General features: G+C 41.3%; 1 protein-coding gene across 2 annotated transcripts in view; it reads left to right on the top strand.

Moving 5' to 3' along the window:
• Polk (DNA polymerase kappa) overlaps positions 1-18,612 on the top strand; it is a 59,111-nt gene that overhangs the window by 3,711 nt on the left and 36,788 nt on the right. The window contains exons 2-3 of one of the 2 annotated variants that reach the window (XM_051172378.1): positions 12,372-12,537; positions 14,307-14,426. In XM_051172378.1, coding sequence (XP_051028335.1) covers positions 12,403-12,537; positions 14,307-14,426 — 255 coding nt within the window. In that variant the 5' untranslated portion in view covers positions 12,372-12,402. The remainder of the gene's footprint in view (positions 1-12,371; positions 12,538-14,306; positions 14,427-18,612) is intronic. The other variant, XM_051172377.1, reaches the window with a different exon arrangement.

The raw sequence follows: 18,612 nt of genomic DNA, 5'->3' as shown, positions 1-18,612 counted from the left end.
TACTTAATAGCCCCAGCTGGCCTAGATGTGTTGCCAGTCCTCCGGCCTCAGTCTCCCAAACACTGGGATTACGAGTGTGAGCCACCACGCCCACCTCCCCATTCTTCATGTTACAGTGCATAAGTCGTGACAACTAGATGGCAGCTGCTGTCTGCCTTCAAGGATTATAGCCCGCACGCTCATTTAGAAATACTGAAGTGTAAAAAGAAAAAATATTTTCTTTCTAAATTTTTGATGTTTTGGTGGGGTTTGGTTTGGTTTTTTTTTTCCCTTTGGGGTGTGTGTGTGTGTGTGTGTGTGTGTGTGTGTGTGTGTGTGTGTGTGTTTCTCTGAATCTCTTTGGGGGATATATTTCCAAAACTGTCCTACTTGGATTCTTTTTTTTTTTTTTTTTTTGGTTTTTCAAGACAGGGTCTCTGTGTAGCCTTGGCTGTCCTGAACTCACTTTGAACTCACTTTGTAGACCAGGCTGGCCTCGAACTGACAGCGATCCACCTGCCTCTGCCTCCCGAGTGCTGGGATTAAAGGCGTGCACCACCACGCCCGGCTCTCCTACTTGGATTCTTAATTTACAGTGAAATATTGTCAGATTGTCCTTCTTAGAGCTTGTGTTAGATGACACTCCATTGTAGTGTGTCTGAGTCATCTCTCCTTGCTTCATGCCAAAGGGTTTCCAGCAGTGGTGTCAGCAGAGTGTCACTAGAACAAGGGTGTCCTGGTGGACAGTTATGACGTCAGAGTGAGCCACGTAGGGGACAGAAGTTAAACAATTTAGTATGCTTGACCAGTTGGGTACTATAATTGCTTTTCTTGCCAAGGCTCTTTTGACTCGACTAGTCAGAAATACATTTAAGTTATTTCCAATATGAGAAAGATTATTTCAGAATCTCAGGATTGCGTGTATTGGAAACTTAGTGGTGCATGCCTGTAATCCCAGCACTTTGGGAGGCAGAGGCAGGTGGATCTCTCTGAGTTCAAGGCCAGTCTGGTCCATGAAGCAAGTCCAGGATAGCCAAGACTACACAGAGAAAGAAGGAAAGGAAGGAAGGAAGGAAGGAAGGAAGGAAGGAAGGAAGGAAGGAAGGAAGGAAGGAAGGACGAACCTTTCTATCCACCTCTGGAGCCTCATGATGTCTTTTATCTGTGAGTTTTTGTGGTCTCATTCTCTTTCAATTCTCAGCTTGCAAAGGGAAACAGACAGTTGTCCAGCCAATGCTATAATCTGTTTTTCCCAAGGATATGGTATTTAAAGCTGGTGTGTGTGTGTGTGTGTGTGTGTGTGTGTGTGTGTGTGTGTGAGAGAGAGAGAGAGAGAGAGAGAGAGAGAGAGAGAGAGAGAGAGAGAGTGTGATGGTAGTGGAACTTTGACTAGAAGCAATCAGTAACATATCTAGTGCAAATTACTTTCATTATAATCTGTTTTACCAGCATGGAGGGGGAAGTTCCAAGGGAAAACATAATTTAACATATATAAAAGCCCATTGATATAGCCCACCCAGATATTGATATCCTTTCTAAAAACATACTAGCCTGTGATAAAGACTTAAATGTGCACGTTAGACAGTATACATTACATTCTTCCACTAGAATTTGAGTTCTGTTGTTGGACTAATTTTTTAACTGTTTCCAACTCTTTCTTAAAAAGAATTTTAATACCAATAGCAGTATTAAGCACGTAAGAGGTATCAAATATAATTAATGAATGTATAACTAGTTTCCATAATTTAAGAAGCATAAACACACAAGGTATTATATTGACTGCTATGGGAATTTGAATATAGTAAAGTTTTCTTTTTAAAGTGGACAGGAATGGGAGTTCCTGTTCTCAAGGAGATTATAACAGAAAACTAGACTTAAAAAACGCATAGGTGGGTATAATTGCTAAAGCCGTGTTTTATAAGTCTTTCTCCTATTACCTGATGGGGGAGGGTTAATAAAGCCTGTTCTTTAACCCTCTTACCTACTCTTCATACTGGCCCTCCCGTTCTCAAGGCCATCTGCCCTAAACCATCCTAGTTAAAACAAGGTTCAGTTGGATTCCTTTTCTTTTTGTGGCTTTTCGAGACAGAGTTTCTTTGTGTAGCCATGGCTGTTCTGGAACTTGCTTTGTAGAGCAGTCTGGCCCTCACACTCACAGAGATCAGAGATCCATGTGCCTCTTTGTAATCCTGAGTGCTGGGATTAAAGGCCCATGCCACCTCTACCTGGCTCATTTGGCATTTTTAAGGAGAGAGATAAATCGTGTTTCCTGGTCTTACTCTACCATACAGTAGAATTGGAATCACTGTACTATAAACTTATGGGTCTCCATGGCTTCTTCAATATGACCTATAGATGAAATTCTAGAAAAAATAATTTTTTTGAGACTGTTTCACTATTTGGCCTCCCATTTGCAGAGATCTTCCTGCCTCTGACGATGTGAGCTACGACGCCCAACATGAAGTTCAGAAACATTTAAGATTTACAAAACTCCTGCTCCAAGTTTCTCTGACCTGTACTATTTTGCATTTTTTATCTATTCTGATTAACAGGTCATTGTAGCCTTTGCAAGTGTTCCTCTCTGGCCCATTAAAAAACATGAAACTGGGCCAGATGTGCAGGTGCACGCCTGTAATCCCATCACTCAGGAGGCAGAGGCAGGCAGATCTCTGGCAGAGGCGAGCCTGGTCTAAAAAGTGAGTCCAGGACAGCCAGGGCTACACAAAGAAACTCTGTCTTGGGAGAAAAAAGAAAGAGAGAGAGAGAGAGAGAGAGAGAGAGAGAGAGAGAGAAAGAGAGAGAGAGAGAGAGAAAAGAAACTGTTTTATTGTGATGATTCACCTTAGGTTCCCAGTAACTGATGGTCTTGGGTATTCATCCTAATTGCTTAATCTGTAATAATATCTATGACTTTGTATGTGAATTGAGCAATTGCTTAATACCATTATTGCTACAACCGTTTTTCTTCACTGTGCACATGTCCCAGTTGTGCTGTTATATGCACAACGTATGTATAAATGTATCCAGGCTAATGTTCATTCACATAAAATATACTGAATCCATCTACCTACATTTCTAATGATGGAAACTGTAATTTCAAAAATATAAAGGTCTCTCAAAGTTGTGTGTAATTCATCTTTAGCATTAGTAACATTGTAAAGAATAACATGCTTTGGTAAACACACTCACAAAAGTTGTATACAGATACATTAAAAATGAGCATAGGCATGCTGTAGGGATTGCTTACACATGTATCTTATTTGCATTAGACAACAACAACAAAAAGATTTTTTTTTTTGCTTCATTTGACATGCATGCCTTCCAAACTAGTGATTTCCAGTTAGACTTTGATCTTAACACGTAGCTAGGTTCGTAATCAGTGTAAGAAACCCAAGTTTAGTAATCTATAGTGGAATTTAAAGGATTTATAAAGGCTTTTAAGGTGCTAGGCATGGTGGCGCACACCTTTAATCCCAGCACTTGGGAGGCAGAGGCAGGCGGATCACTGTGAGTTCGAGGCCAGCCTGGTCTACAAAGGGAGTCCAGGACAGCCAAGGCTACACAGAGAGACCCTGTCTCAAAACAAACAAACAAATAAATAAAGGCTTTTTAAGTGGTAAACTAACTTTTTCAGTAACCTAAAACAGCAAATGCCGAACATAAAAATTGTTTGAAAGTAGCATTATGGCTGAGCGTGGTGGCACACACCTGTAATCCCAGCACTCAGAGGCAGAGGCAGGGGGTTTGCTGTGAGTTTGAGGCCAACTTGGTCTACAAAGCAAGTCCACAACAGCCAAGGCTACACAGAGAAACCCTGTCTTGAAAACACAGCAACAACAACAACAAAGAAAAAGGAAAGAAAGAAGAAAGTTACATTGTATAATTGATGTTTGACCAATTTATGGTCTCTAATCTTTGCATAAAAATGATCTCACAGCCCAGCAGCTTTCTCCTCTTTTCTCCCTTTTCTGTGCATCACTGCCCATAGGTTTTGCAGGTTCCTGTTTCCCTTTTTGTGGTCCTCCTGTACCTGCCAGTGACAGTATTGATGGGAAAACTAAAATAGGCAGCCATGAGAATTACTAAGGAACTAACTTCTCTACTTGTCATCCGACTCAAATGACTAAAGAAGGGCAGCACGCCTGTTGGGCGGTTTGGGTTGTTTCTGTTTTTCGTTGTTGCTTTCTGTGCTGAGAATGAAACTCCGAGCCTAGTGTGTGCAAGCCAGATGCCATACCATCGAGCTGTGTCCCCAGCCCCTCGCCTGTTCTAAACTCGCATTTCAATCCTGGTCCCCACTTCAGTGTTCCAAGAGCCCCTGAGTCCTTCCTCCAGTTTCCTCGGCCCTGGGATGACGCCTAGCCTCGCTCGCAAATCTAATCTTCATGCCTTTACTCCAGATATCAATGTCGTCGTTCTGTCCCCTAAGGCTGATTAGGATGGTAAGTGGGTAGGGGTATTGAGCTGCTTACGGAGATGGACATTTTAAATAGACATCGCTAGCATTTGCGTTGCTTTTCCTTTGTATCTCACAATGCACCCTTCATTGAGATTAATGGGTTCTTTTACTGACATCGATTATTTTTGTTGTTATCATTATTAATAGCAGTAGTATGTGCTTATATTGCCATGCCTAGTTCTATTGATCTGAACTGTTAATATTGCTTAAAAACAACCACAGCATACCCGTTTTGCTTTTGAGGCTCTAACTGTGTAGCCCAGGCTGGCGCCTGAACCTGCCTTCTTTCTGCCTCAGTCTCCCAGGTGTTGCCATTACAGGTGTCTGCCACCAGGCCTTGCCGTGTTGCTTTAATTTTTAACGTGACTTTATTATCTATCTTGGCCTTGCTTATGCGTTGATTTTTGTGAAGTAGCCCCTCTGAGAGAGCTGTTCTTTGGAAGTCGTTGGGGGTGTAGGTGATAGGGGTACGTACTCACACCTTAAAGCACGGTGCACAGTTACTTAGGAATCTGTCCCCAGAGAAAACGTGAGCATTCAAAAATAAGACCTCTGTCACAGAGAGGCAGTGACATACAGAGGACAAGTTTTGAAAGTCAGTTAGTTCTCCATCCGCTGTGGCTGTGGCTTCCAGGGTCCACCTCACGTCATCAGGCTAATGTGGCAAGTGCTGTTACCCACTGAACCATCTCACTGGACATGTCTAAGGAATTTGAAGGATAAAAGAACTGCAGGTCACTGGGGTCTGTCTTTTTTCTGTTATGTTAGTGGTAGAATATATATGAAATTATAGGTGAGCTGCACATAAGTAAAATGGGGACAGTTTGAGGCTGTACGTAAGATTTCATTTGAAAAGGGTTATGTTGTTGCAGAGTTTGGCACCTCTGCCATACCCTGATAGTACTATGGGAAAACAGAAATCAACCGCAGGGAACCGGACAACAGTGTCAAGGTTAGGACGCAGATGTAGTTTCAGGGCTGCCTGGGAGAGGGAGTAGTGAAAGGGACAAGAAAATAACAGTTTGGATAAGAGCATCTTGAACTTAGTAGATAATTTTTCCCCTCTCATAACATGGACTGAAACAAAACTCAGCTTCTCATTAATAATATAACCCTGTCCTGTGACCTGGCCTTCATTTGTCATTTTACATTTGAATAGTAAGTTTATACATTGTAAAATTAAATATTGTAGCAACACAGTATCAGAAACCATCCTATAGGAAAACCTTTCTTTTTACCGTCTTCTAAGGACATAGGTACACATCCCTTAAGTTTGTGTGCCTTACCATATAGCTCAGATAAAACAGAATCCATCCACGCAGCGTTCCTTTTATCTGGACAGATATTTTTTGCAGCCGTGATCTAGTAGCCAAGAACTCATCCACCTGCCTCTTTGTGCTAACATCCCTAGAGTGAATAATCCTCAGAAATAGTGAACTTCTGTAAAATATGAATTTAGTGACTGGGGAGATAGCTTAGTCAGTAAATCTGAGTTTGACCCTGAGAATTCATTTAAAAAAAAAAAAAAAGCCAGGCTTCGTACACTTGTAACAGCAGGCATTGGCAAGATGGAAGCAGGAAATTGGTGGGGCTCATTGACCAACCATTCTATCCTACTAGGTGAGGTCCAGGCTGGTGAGAGACCTTGTCTCAAATGAAAGGTAGACAGGGCTCGGGCGACAGTCAAGTCACAAAAGTGTTTCCCTTACACGCGTGAGGACCTGCGTTCAGATACCCCAAACCTGTGAACAGGCAGGCCCAGCGGTGTGTGCCTGAATCCAGTGACGACGATGGAATTCCTGGAAGGAAGCTTGGTGGCCAGTTAGTCTAGCCTACTTGGCTGAAGTTCCAAGCCAGCCAGAAACCCTTTCTAAAGCAAATGTTGGAAGGCGCCTGAGGAGTGGTTGCCATCCAACCTCCACGTATGCACACAAGCACACGTACACACAAAGGTGGTTGGTGCATGAGCGAAGATGCCTGGGGTGGTTCTTTGGCCTCCGAGTGCTCATGCATGTACATCTGCACACAAACATGCAGGTGCGGGTGCGCGAGTACACACCTCACAAATTTACCTTTTCATAGTTTTACGTTTTCCTGAGTGTGCTTTCTTCTGGGTGAAGCATTTTCATTGTTACAGCGCCTGGAAACCTTCACAAAGCACGCAGCTCATTAGGAAATTACAAATACATCAACTGGACTTGGGAGTTGGCTTTTGAATGGACACTTTATTTAATGTGTTTCAGGGTGTTCTCATTCTATTGTAAAGAAGATAGATTTCCTGGGCTTGGAGATACAAGCCTGTAATCTCAGCACTCGGGAAGGAGGATCCAAAGTTCAAGGACAGTTTGGGCTACATGAGAGAAATGAGAGAAGGAGCCGGAAAGGAAGATGGCTTCCAGTCATCTCTCTGTAGGAGTAGTAGTTAAGAGTGGATATTTTAGCTGGCTTCTCTCCCATTCTTTTTCACTTGAACCAGCTAAACATACAGGCTCAAGACAGTCGGACTATGTGGCTTAGGTATGGAGATGTACATTTGTAATCCCACCAGCGTGCAAAGAGAGTCACAAGAAAAGGGCTGTCTAGGCTGCATAGTGAGATCCTAGCCCTAAATCACAAAATGAGAGTACATTAACAGTTACTGTCCTACTGGTGTGATGAGACACCATGACCAAGGCGGCCTATAAAAGAAAGCATTTGATGGGTGCTTGCTGGCAGTTTCAGAAGACTAGCCAGTGCTCATTAGGGCGGGAAGGATGGCAGCAGACAGGCAGGCAGGCACGGCACGGCACTGCTGGGACGGTAGCTGAGGACTCACATCTGATCTGCAGGCTGCAGGCTGAGAAGTGGCGGTGGGGAGAGACAGACTGACCGGGTCCAGCCTAAGCTTTGAAACCTCAAAAGCCATGCCTAGTGACGCACCTCCTCCAACCAGGCCATACAACCTGGTTCTTCCTGAACAATCCAGCACCTGACTCAGAACCTGACATTCAAATATATGAGCTCTAGGGGCCCGGTCTCATTCAAACGCCACAGTTCCCAAAGAGCAGTTTTCTGTCTCTGGTGAAAACGTGAGTTTTCTTTTGTTTACCTACTCTTAGTTTAAAACCTGCAGGGCTCCATTATTTGTGTCATTATGGTACATATAAATGAAAAAATAATCTGGGCTAGATCTCATTGATCCCTCCCTTTTCAGTGCTTGGGACTAAACTCAGGATCCCAAGTTATAAGCAAGTCCATATACTACCGAGATACATCTTGGCTCTTTTTTTTTTTTTCATCATCTTATTTTGCAAAGATTTTTAAAAATGAACTCAAAATGCCCAAGTGTTTTGCATTTTGAAAACAATGTTGCATCTGTGTTTTCATCCCCATTATATGAAACTTGTGGACATATGGTTCCATTTATGAATATGTAAACTAGTTTGAGAGAAACACGGAAAAATAATCTGCTAATGTCTTGGGGTTGTGATTTATCTTTGAAGGTTAAAATATAATTTATAATAATTAAAAATGAAGGGGGAATGTATGATTATTAATAATTTGATTATTGATTAGAAGACTTAAATAGAGAATCATCTTAATTCATTGTGTTTTAAATTAGATTGTAAAAGAATACAGTCTAAAATATTGTGCTAGGTGTTTAATCTGTTGATGAATACATGAAGTATTTGAACATATGAGAGTCATAAAATAATAATCTAATATATGTTAAGGTTTCCTCCATATGAGGTTTGATTCTTCCCAGTGTTTTGGTAATGAAAACAAGCTCCGCCCAGGAGCCCACTCTAGCTCCTTTTCCTCTTCATAGCTCTTTCTCTCTGTCCCTTCCCACTGTCTGCTCCCTGTGGTTAGGACGTTCCTCGTGTTTGCTGGTAAATTCGTTCAGATTACTTTGGTCAATATCCCAAGTAGTCATGATATGGTCCAAGTGCTCTTGTGTGCCTTGTAGGAAAGTCCCTATCCTAAAACCTCTTCCTTAGAATTCCTTTTGAAAAGTTGGAAGTTTCCACCCTTATTACCACCAAAAGTGGTAATGTGGTGGCACACGCCTTTAATCCCAGCACTCATGGAGGAACTCTGTGAGTCTGACGCCAGCCTGGTCTACAAAGTGAGTCCAAGACAGCTAAGGTTACACAGAGAAACCCTGTCTCGGGAAAAAAAAAAATCTCGTATTAGTTACTTAGCTGCACACTTAAGAGCTCTAGAACAACAAAAAGAAATAACACTCAAAAGGAGATGGCAGGCAATAATAAACACAGGGCTGAAATCACTGAAATGGAAACAACCAAACAAAAAAGAGTACAAAGAATCACTGAAAGGAACAGTTGATTCTTAGAGAAAAATCAGTAAGATTGACAAACGCTTAGCCAAACTAACTAGCAGATGGAAAGAGAAGACCCGAATCAATATACTTAAGAGATGGAAAGGGGGCAGGACAACAGACTGATGAAATCCAGAGAATCATGACACACTCTAAAAATCTGTACTCTATTACACTGGAAAACCTAAAAGAAATGGATGAATTTCTTGACAGATATGACATATCAAAGTTTAATTAAGATCAGATAAGAAATTTAAACAGGCCCCTAAAGCCCTGGTGAGATAGAAGCAGTAATTAAAAGTCTCCTGGCCCAAAAAGCTCGGGGACAGAGAGATTCAGTACAGAATTCTACCAGATCCTTAAGGAATAATTAAGGCCAATACTCCTCAAATTATTCTACAAAATAGAAATGGAAGGAACAGTTCCTAATTCTTTTTATGATGCTACATTTACCCCAATACATAAACTATACAAAGACCCAGCAAAGAGAATTACAAACCAATATCTCTTATGAACATGGGTGCAAAATTATTAATATTTGCAGACCAAATCCACGAACACACCAAATTATTATCTACTATGATCAACTTGGTTGGCTTCATCATAGAGAGTCATCAAATAATGGATAGACAATGCCTCAACTAGATATCTTACGTGACCTGAAATGGGTTTACATCTATTTGAGTCATTGACCAAAGTGCCACCAAGAAAATTCCCAAACATCTCAAAGCCATTGGTTGCTCTCCAAAAACGTATTGTAAGGCCCTATCCCTGCTATAGCATTTGTATAATTCATCAAACATATAAAAGTAGAGCTGTGCCTAACTAGAGCTTCACCCCTGATGACTGGTGTTCGTGGTACTGGAAAGTGCTCTGGCACAGCACAGAGGAGAAAGGTAACTATCAAGCCAGCTGCAAACCCTGCAGTCTGCAACAATGATCTGCCAGCAAGATAAGCTGGTGCAGTAATGGCATAAACACTGTGGGAGTAACCAACCACTCTGGTTGGATTTAAACACACTCCCTGAGATGGAACCCATATTTGACACTGCTGTGGTGGCTAAGAACCCTAGACTAGAGAGGCCATGGCCTAAGGGAAAAATAAATACTATTGTTCTTCTAGAGCGCAATTCTCAACCTTTCTAAGGCTGCAACCCTTTAATACAATTCTTCATGTTGTGGTGACCACAGCCATAACATTATTTTTGCTGCTACTTCATAACTGTAATATTGCTATTGTTACGAATTGTAAATATCTATGTTTTCCAATGGTCTTAGGTAACCCCCTTTAAAGGAGTATTCAACTCCCAAAGGGGCTGTGATCCATCCACAGGTTGAGAACCACTGTTCTAAAGGAGCCATAGCAATATAATACCTCCTAATAATATTCAACCATCATCAGAGAAGCAATTTTTTGCGGTAGGTGGGAACTAACATAGAGAACCATACTAGACAGTGTGCAGAGAGGGAGAGGTTTTGGATTCCTCAGTCTTAAATGGATGTCTTCATCAAGCCGTGCCCTCAGTTCTGAGGGAGCTGTATTGAAGAGGAGGCAGAAAAGAGGGTTTGAGCTGGAGGGGATGCATGCCGCCGAGAAAACAAGTGCCCTCCAAACAGGATAGCTTCACATATGAACTCAGAGAGACCGTAGCAACATACCCAGCGCTTGTATAGGTTCAAGCCAGAGGTGGGCCCACTGCTGAGAAGGGGAATAGGACACGAACGAGCTCCCAACGCTGACAAGAAGCTTCTGTACTTGGGATCTGCTTGCGCCTGCAAATTAACTTTTCTCCAGTGGAAGTTCACTGGGTATATTAACCATACTTCAGGGTAGGCCCCACACCCAGCCTAGATGTCCAACACAAAATGAACTCAGTAGTATTTTTGTACACTTCTTGTCTCAAATTGCATTGGTTGGGCATTTTTTTTTTTTTTTGTCTTTGTCATTTTCTTATATATTTTGGTTTCCATTTGTGTGTGTGTGTGTGTGTGTGTGTGTGTGTGTGCGCGCGCGCGCGCACGCACGCTAGTTTTTTATTTGGTGGGGATTTTTGTTTGCTTGTTTTTTAAAGAGAGGAAGAAATGTGGATTTGGATGAAGAGGATAGAAACAAACAAACAAACAAAAAACTTCAATAGAAAAGCTCCGAGGTTTGGACTTGGATATGCTTTTAACAAATGTGTAGCCATTTTCCAGCAAATTTATGTTAGCAGACATGTGTCGGAGACTCAGTCTTCTCCCCTTCTAATATCTGGAGTAGTAACATCTGTCGTTTAAAGCTATTAGCATGTATATGTAGGACAGCAAACATAATTGCTGGCAAGAAATACTCTGGAAATGTTCATCTCTTTCTTGTCTCCAGAAAGACAGTAGGCTTAGGATAATAATAATGGCAAATTTTTGAGTAGTTTTTGTTTGTTTTAATTGAAAATCCCAGATCATTCTATTTTACCAATAAAGACTCAGGAGCCAGATGCTTGGGTGAAAAACATGCTAGCTCAGAGAGGCAGAGAAAGCACCCAGCTGAACTTCCTTTTCAGCTCACATCCCAATGGAGAAGATCCGAAAGACTCACTAGCTCAGCTGACAGCCCAGGAGGAAAAGGCTAAGAAAAAAAAAAAAAAAAAAAAAAAAAAAAAAAAAAAAAAACAAGGCTAAAGCCTTGCTAGCTCAAAGCCCAGAAAGCCAAACGACAAGGAGCTGGGGAGCTCAAGAGCTAGCAAGCCATGAGCCAGAGAGCTAAAGAGCTAAGAGGTCAAGCTAAAACCCCAAGAGCTAAGCAGCTGCAGCACCAAAGACCTGGTCTACTTCTACACACTGTCTTAAGTAACCCTCAACTCAAAGTCCCTCCTACTCTAATCCCTGTCAGCTGGTTTCTCGTTCTGCCTCTTGACCTAGGGTTAACGTCATTAAATCCTGTGTACGGACAGCTCTTGGATTAAAGGTGTGTGCAAGGCTGGCTGAACCGCACCTTAGTCACCTATTTACAATAAGCAGAAAGTTCTTGGATTAAAGGTGTGTGTAAGGCTGGCTGAACCGCACCTTAGTCACCTGTTCACAATAAACAGTTCTTGGAATAAAGGTGTGTTAGGGCTCAACCACAAGAAACAGATTTACAGTTCATAATCTCAGGGATCACAGTGGGATTAAATATCCTACAACAGCTTTTGGGTTTTAGTTTGCCAAGACAGGGTTTCTCTGTACAGCCCCGGCTGTTTTGGAACTCACTCTGTAGACCAGGCCAGCCTCAAACTCACAGAGATCTACCTGCGTCTGCCACCCAAGTGCTAGGATTAAAGGTATGTGCCACTGCCTCCCAGCTGAGTAGTAATTTTTCAAGAGCTAAGAAATGTTTTTGTTCTTTTCAGACAGGGTTGCATGTAGCTCAGACTAACTTTGAATTTATTATACAGCCTTCAGCTTCTGACCCTTCTCCTCTGCCTCCCCAGGGCTGAGGTTACAGGTGTGTGCCACCTCTCCCGGTTTTACACTGTGCTGGGGACAGATCCTAGAGCCTCTGGCATGCTATGCAAGCACTCCACTAAAAGTCGTTATCTCCAGTCCTTCTGTGGACGCCTTTAAAAGCAGTGCTTATCTCCTACACCTTTGCAGGTAATAAAGAAGAAATCACTTTGTGTACATCATGGATAGCACAAAGGAAAAGAGTAGCAGTTACAGAGATGGTCTCCTACTTAGGATGGGACTGAATGATAACAAAGCAGGAATGGAAGGGTTGGATAAAGAGAAAATTAACAAAATTATAATGGAAGCCACAAAGGTATGTTCTTGCTTATTTTCAATAGCTGTGATTTAGTTAGTATTAAAACAATTAAGCTTTGGTTTACTGCCCTTTTTATTAACTGAAAATATTTTAATGTATCATTAAGCTATGAAATGTGTAAAATGCCTTTCAAATCTTATTCTTGCTCCCAAGCTTTCTACTTTGAATTTATATAATACACATATAAAAGCAAAAGAATGCACATGCTTTTTTCTCTTTTTCTTTTTACCCCTTGTAAATGAATATTATAATTGGATGGGAGTTTTATGCTTGAATGTGTGGGTATTGTTTATTGATCTAATCAGAGCTGTTACGGATTGATGAATAAGCCATTCCTAATCTTTATTTTTATAAACAGTACTGCAGTGAATTTACTTTTTTTTTTTCCTAGCAGAGTCTTAATGTGTAGCCCTGGCTGTCCTAATACTCATTATGTACCCTAGGCTGGCCTTGAACTCATAGAGATCTGCCTGCCTTTGCTGGGATTAAAGGCATTTTTGTTTGTTTGTTTGTTTGTTGTTTTTTCAAGACAAGGTCTCTCTGTGTAGCCTTGGCTGTCCTGGACTCACTTTGTAGACCAGGCTGGCCTTGAACTCATAGAGATCTGCCTGCCTCTGCCTCCCAAGTGCTGGGATTAAAGGCGTGCGCCACCACGCCTGGCTCACATTTACTAATCTTATAGATGTACATGTGCAACTGTACAAGAGCTATCCAGAAAGGGAATTGCTCTACAAAGTACAGCTAATGTGTATCCAATTTTTATGAGTTGCTAAATTATCCCCCCATAGCCACTTTGTCTATTTATATCTCTCCCTCTGTTATATAAGTTTATATATCAGCGTATCAAAACTGCACCAAAAGACTGTGTTGCTGAATGTTTGGATTGGCCAAGTTGAGTTAACTGTGTAGGACTAACAACTCAATCAAAAATGGCCAAAAGATATGAATAGACATTTAAGTGAAGAAGATGTGCATACGTCTCAAACATGAAAAGATATTCAACGTCGTTTTAGTCACTACTTTTAAAACCCCAGGGAGATGCCATTTACACTATTATTATCCAGAATAGTTGTGATAAGTAAGACAATCAAAAGTGTTGCCAGGGCGATGGGGAAGTCAGAACCTTCATATGCAGTAACAGAGTAATGGCTTAGTCACAGGAAATGGTTTGACAATTACTCAGAAGGTTAACATGCATTACCACAGACACAGAAATACCCTCTTAAATATGTATTAAGAAGGATGACAATGTGTGGCCATGAAAAACTGTTTATGAATTTCTATGGCAGCATTTATCATGAGAGCCAAATGTAGGAAGAACTCAATGCCTACAACCTGATAAATTGATAGCCACTGTTTTCAGTGGTCAAATAACTGAGAATCGATTCAGTGGCTTGTATGTTTTCTTTAATAACTTACTACTAAAATTCTGAATGGAGACAAGTGAAGGAGGTAACTGGTGGACTAGCCATGTGCACCCTACCACAGATGAGGGTTTGTTGTTGTTTTCTTTTTTAATACAAATCTTAATTCAGATTGCGTCCATGTAGAACTGTCTCACAAAAATTACATGATTTATATGCGTGTGTGTGTGTGTGTGTGTGTGTGTGTGTGCGTGTGCACACACACTGTTCAATTTAGGGCTTTGTGTATGCTAGGGAAAGTGAAATAATTTTCAGATTGCCCAACTCGCTTCTGAACTCAGCCCGACCCACAGAGTTCCGCTCTTAGCCTCCTTTCCTCCCAGCGCTTTGCTTTCTCCTTAGGGGTCCAAATTTTATGGAAATGAGCTCAAGAAGGAAAAGCAAGTCAATCAGCGGATTGAAAGTATGATGCAGCAGAAAGCTCAAATTACCAGCCAGCAGCTGAGGAAAGCACAGTTACAGGTATGTGTTCGGTTGTTAGGGCGAAGCTGGTTGAATAGGAATTAACAACAAAAGCACATCATCGTCAAACGTGAGCTGGGAGTGCCCATCCCATTGCTGAGTGCACACACACACACTCACCAGGCACACACACTTTGCTAAGCACCGCCCTCCACCTTTCCCTGTGTGGAAGAGTAAGTGGAGTCTTGTTAACCTGCCTGGCTTCAAAGGACAGAAAGGCGGCAAAATTAGGATTTGACCCCCTAGACTATGTTGTTTTTAATTATATATGGGCTTTGCAGCTAGACAATGCTATAAAACAAATACAGCTAATCCGGGGGAGTGGAACTGGGTGAGTGGTGCTAATTTTAAATTAGAGTAACCACTTTTTAGTAAAATAAAAAGTTATACTACAAGTTAAACACCAAATGTGCCTAAATTGTTGAATGAAATGGTTACTAAAATTCTAGAGTTTTCGTGTTCTCCAGAAATTGGGGGGCAATAAATAACTCGAAGTTCTCTCAGCTACTGAAAGTTATGTCAGTAGAAAAATTTAGAAGGAACCAGGATTCAGGGCATCAATGGGAGATTGACAGCTCAAGGCAGCCATATTTCTGCTGATCAGACTAAAGTTATAGACAAATGAGTTCATTCTCTATTAAAATCTGACTCAGTGTAGCAAAGACTGAACACAGGGAAGCACCCTTTACAGATAAGGAAATTGACCCAGAGAGGTGAAATAATTTTCAGATTACCCAGAACTGAGCAAGCTAATAAAATTATAATGTGAGTCTAGCATAGTCCACAAAATCTTTACCTTACATTGGTGTTCAGAGAGCGTGAATTTTCATATCATTTTTCATAAGCACTTTTCCAGGATATTATTTTAACTTGGTGGTTGTGGTGGTGGTGGTAGATGTTTTGCTTTTATTTTCTTTCATGTGGCAGGATTTCACACTCCAGCCCAGGCTGGCCTCAGCCTTAGGGTAGTCCTCTTACTTTAGGCTCCAGGGTGCTAAGATTATAGGTCCAAGTGACCCAACCCAATTACAAACTAATTTTTAAGTGGCTGCTATTTTCACAAAAGATGACCGGTGTGTTAGATCATCATCTTTAATGGTCCATGGCACTCCACTGTGTGGAGATAACTGTAACATTTACATTACCCATTTACATTACCCAACCTTGATTCTAGTGGGTTTTTTTGTTTGTTTGTTTTGTTTTTGGGTTTTTTTTTAATGCACCCCTGTAATGATATTCTTCTGTCTTCGCACTCTGGTATACTTATTTTCATCAGAAATTGTATTAACTTACATTTTCAATATTTAAGTTGCTTTTTTCAAATCCTTGTTTAAAACTAGATTTCATTACTTTTTTCAGTTTCACTGTATGTATAGTCTCTCCAACAGATTTCATGGTTGTTTTAATTGACTTCTATAGTATCAGAGAAGAAACGCCTCACATGACACTCACCCTCTCATGACGAGATGTGTTCTTTGATTGTTTCTTATGAGACAGGTTAAGCAGGTAGCCTAAGAAAACCAAATCAACAGTTTCTTCTTATATGAGAAGTAATCACTTGTTACGTCACTTTTTCTGTGGAGACTGGAACAAGCATACATCCAGCCAAATGGGCACCAATGATAAACCAAAGAAACAATCCCATAGGAGTCTGGGTTGGTGAGCCAACGAGGTTGATGGGCTTACAGGAGGATGTGTAAGGTCGTCTCAGTGACATTTTCATCACTAAACATTGCAATCCAGCCTGGGATGATGGCCTCCCAGGAGCTGCATAGATGGAGCCCCTCCCTCCGCTAACTTCCTATGAGTCTATTGCCTCCCATGACCACATGTAGTTGGACAGAGTGCGTGCAGATGAGGAAGGGAGTACACAGGAAGGAGTGAGTGATTATAGGTTCAGGTGAGGTCCAGTTCCCTTTCCCCACTCTTCCTGGGAGGGAAAGCCAATAGGCTGGATCTCGTGAGGGTCTCTTGCCTATAGTCATAGTTGTTCTGATTTCAGGATGCTATTGGCCGCCTCATGCCCAGAGTTCTGTGACATCCTTGGCTCTGATTACCATAGTAATTTCAGACACAATTTTTTTCCCTTAAATCACACTATTCCATCATCTCCTGGTGTTATAATTATTGGCCTGACAAAAATAATCCATATTCCATTTCCTGGTGAGGAAGATAGAGTGTTGGGGCAGGGGTGGATTAAAAGCAAATAATTTGCTGTTAAACAAGTGAGAAAAGAAGTTGTAAACAGTATTCAAACTCACATTCTTTTGGCAGCAACTCAAGTTACAGGGCCACACATAACTGCAAGAGAAACTATAAAATACACTCTCTAGCTGGGTGGCCATCTGCCCAGCCTTTCTGTTTAGTGGAAAGAAGAGGAGATATATTTGGAGGTTCAACTAGCAGTCCAATGCTGTCTCCTTCCATATTCTAGAGTTTATATCTGTTTCTCTTTATTTATGAGATCTTGCATATTAAGGATTTTTTTTCTGACCATGTTCTAAATGTGTTTCCAATCTATCTTTTAATTTTGATCACATTGTTTTTGAAGCTTATACCTCCAAACCCCATGGCTTTTGTTGTTGTTTGGTTTGTTTGTTTGGTTGTTGTTGGATTTGGGGGTTTATTGAGACAAGGTTCCTCTGTTTTAGCCCTGTCTGTCCTGGAACTTCCTCTGTAGACCAGGCTGGCCTTGAACTCACAAAGATCCATCTGCTTCTGCCTCCCAAGTCTGGGATTAAAGGCATGCACCACCACCACCACTCAGCCCCCATTTTTTTTAATACTCATTTTTTAGTGCTGTTTTAGGTTCATAGAAGAACTGAGCAAAAAGTAAAGATTTCCCTACCCTCACATAGGCTATCCTCTAGCCAAGCATTGTCTCCCATAAGTGGTCTATCTAGTGAGAATTTTGGTCTCTTTAAAAACCCGGTTGTGTTATGTGAATGTGTTTTTGTCTTACTCCCAGGTGTGAGATAATGGGGCTGCTTCAGTTTGTCCACAGCTGTTAACTATGACTGTCTCATGCTCTAGGAGGTGATTTTTTGCCAGCTGCAGATAGTTTAATTCTGGGGACCCTGGAGAGGGTATAAATGGGAGAGCCCTGAGAGGGTCTGGGACGGCAGCTGCATTTGTTATTGCTGGTTTGCTGGTTTGCTGGTTCGCTAATTTGCCGGATTGCTGGATGTTCTGACAAAGAAGATTGGACTTGTCCCTTAGGAGTCTTATGCCCCTGATCAGCAGGAAGTAGTATAAAGAGGTCTATGCCCCTTTTCCCTCTAATCCTCCATCTTTCTCACCTACCAAGTGTTGAGGGGTTGGAAGGGATTAAGGTAGAATGAGGGTTGGAAGGGCGGTAGATTTAAGAACCAATAAAGTAGCCCAAAAAGTATGATTACATACTGCATTTGTTACAAGTAATGCACCTACTATGCATATCTTTATCATACAAAGTCAATAATTCATTACTAATGTTTTATGCTTTATAGATGTGGCCAAGTTCATAATGGTATATATTCACCATTACAGGACCAATGGCTCATATTTAAATATGCATCATTGCCCTAAAAATCCTTTGTGGTCTATTTATTCATCCTACCCTCCCTACTAATTCCTAGTAAGCACTGATCTTTTCACCCTGTCCTACGTTCCACTCTTGCCAGAAGGCCATGCAATTGGAATCATACAGTATGTAGCCTTTCCAAATTGGCTTCTTTCACTGAATAATATACATTTAGATTACTTTATATCTGTTTATGGCTTGATAGCTCACTGTCTCCATGTGCCAAATATTATTCTTTTTCCAGATGTATAACAATTTACTCATGTACCTCCTGGAGGACATTATGCCTTTCAAGGTCTGGCAATTGTGAGTAAGCTGCTTATAGATAGCCATGCTCTTGTGTATGTGTGAGCATGAATTTTCAACTCCAGTTAGTAAGCACAAAGGAATATAATTTGGTGGGTCATGTGATTTTTAAAAAGCTCACTTTTTATAAGAAACTGCCTGACTGCCTTCCAGGATAACCATACCAGTTGGCAGTCTCATCATAAAGGGTGAAGGGCCCTGTTGCTCTTTGTTCTAACTGGTCTTTGGAGTTGTCAGTGTTCTCACTGTGGGCCATCCTGAGATGTGCAGGATAAGGGCATCACATCAGTTTCCTCTGCATTTCCTCAAGGGCATAGA

The sequence above is a fragment of the Acomys russatus genome, chromosome 30 (assembly GCF_903995435.1).
Source record: "Acomys russatus chromosome 30, mAcoRus1.1, whole genome shotgun sequence".
NCBI lineage: Eukaryota > Metazoa > Chordata > Mammalia > Rodentia > Muridae > Acomys > Acomys russatus.
The sequence above is the reverse complement of the archived record's forward strand: the minus strand, read 5'-3'. Positions and strand labels throughout refer to the sequence as shown.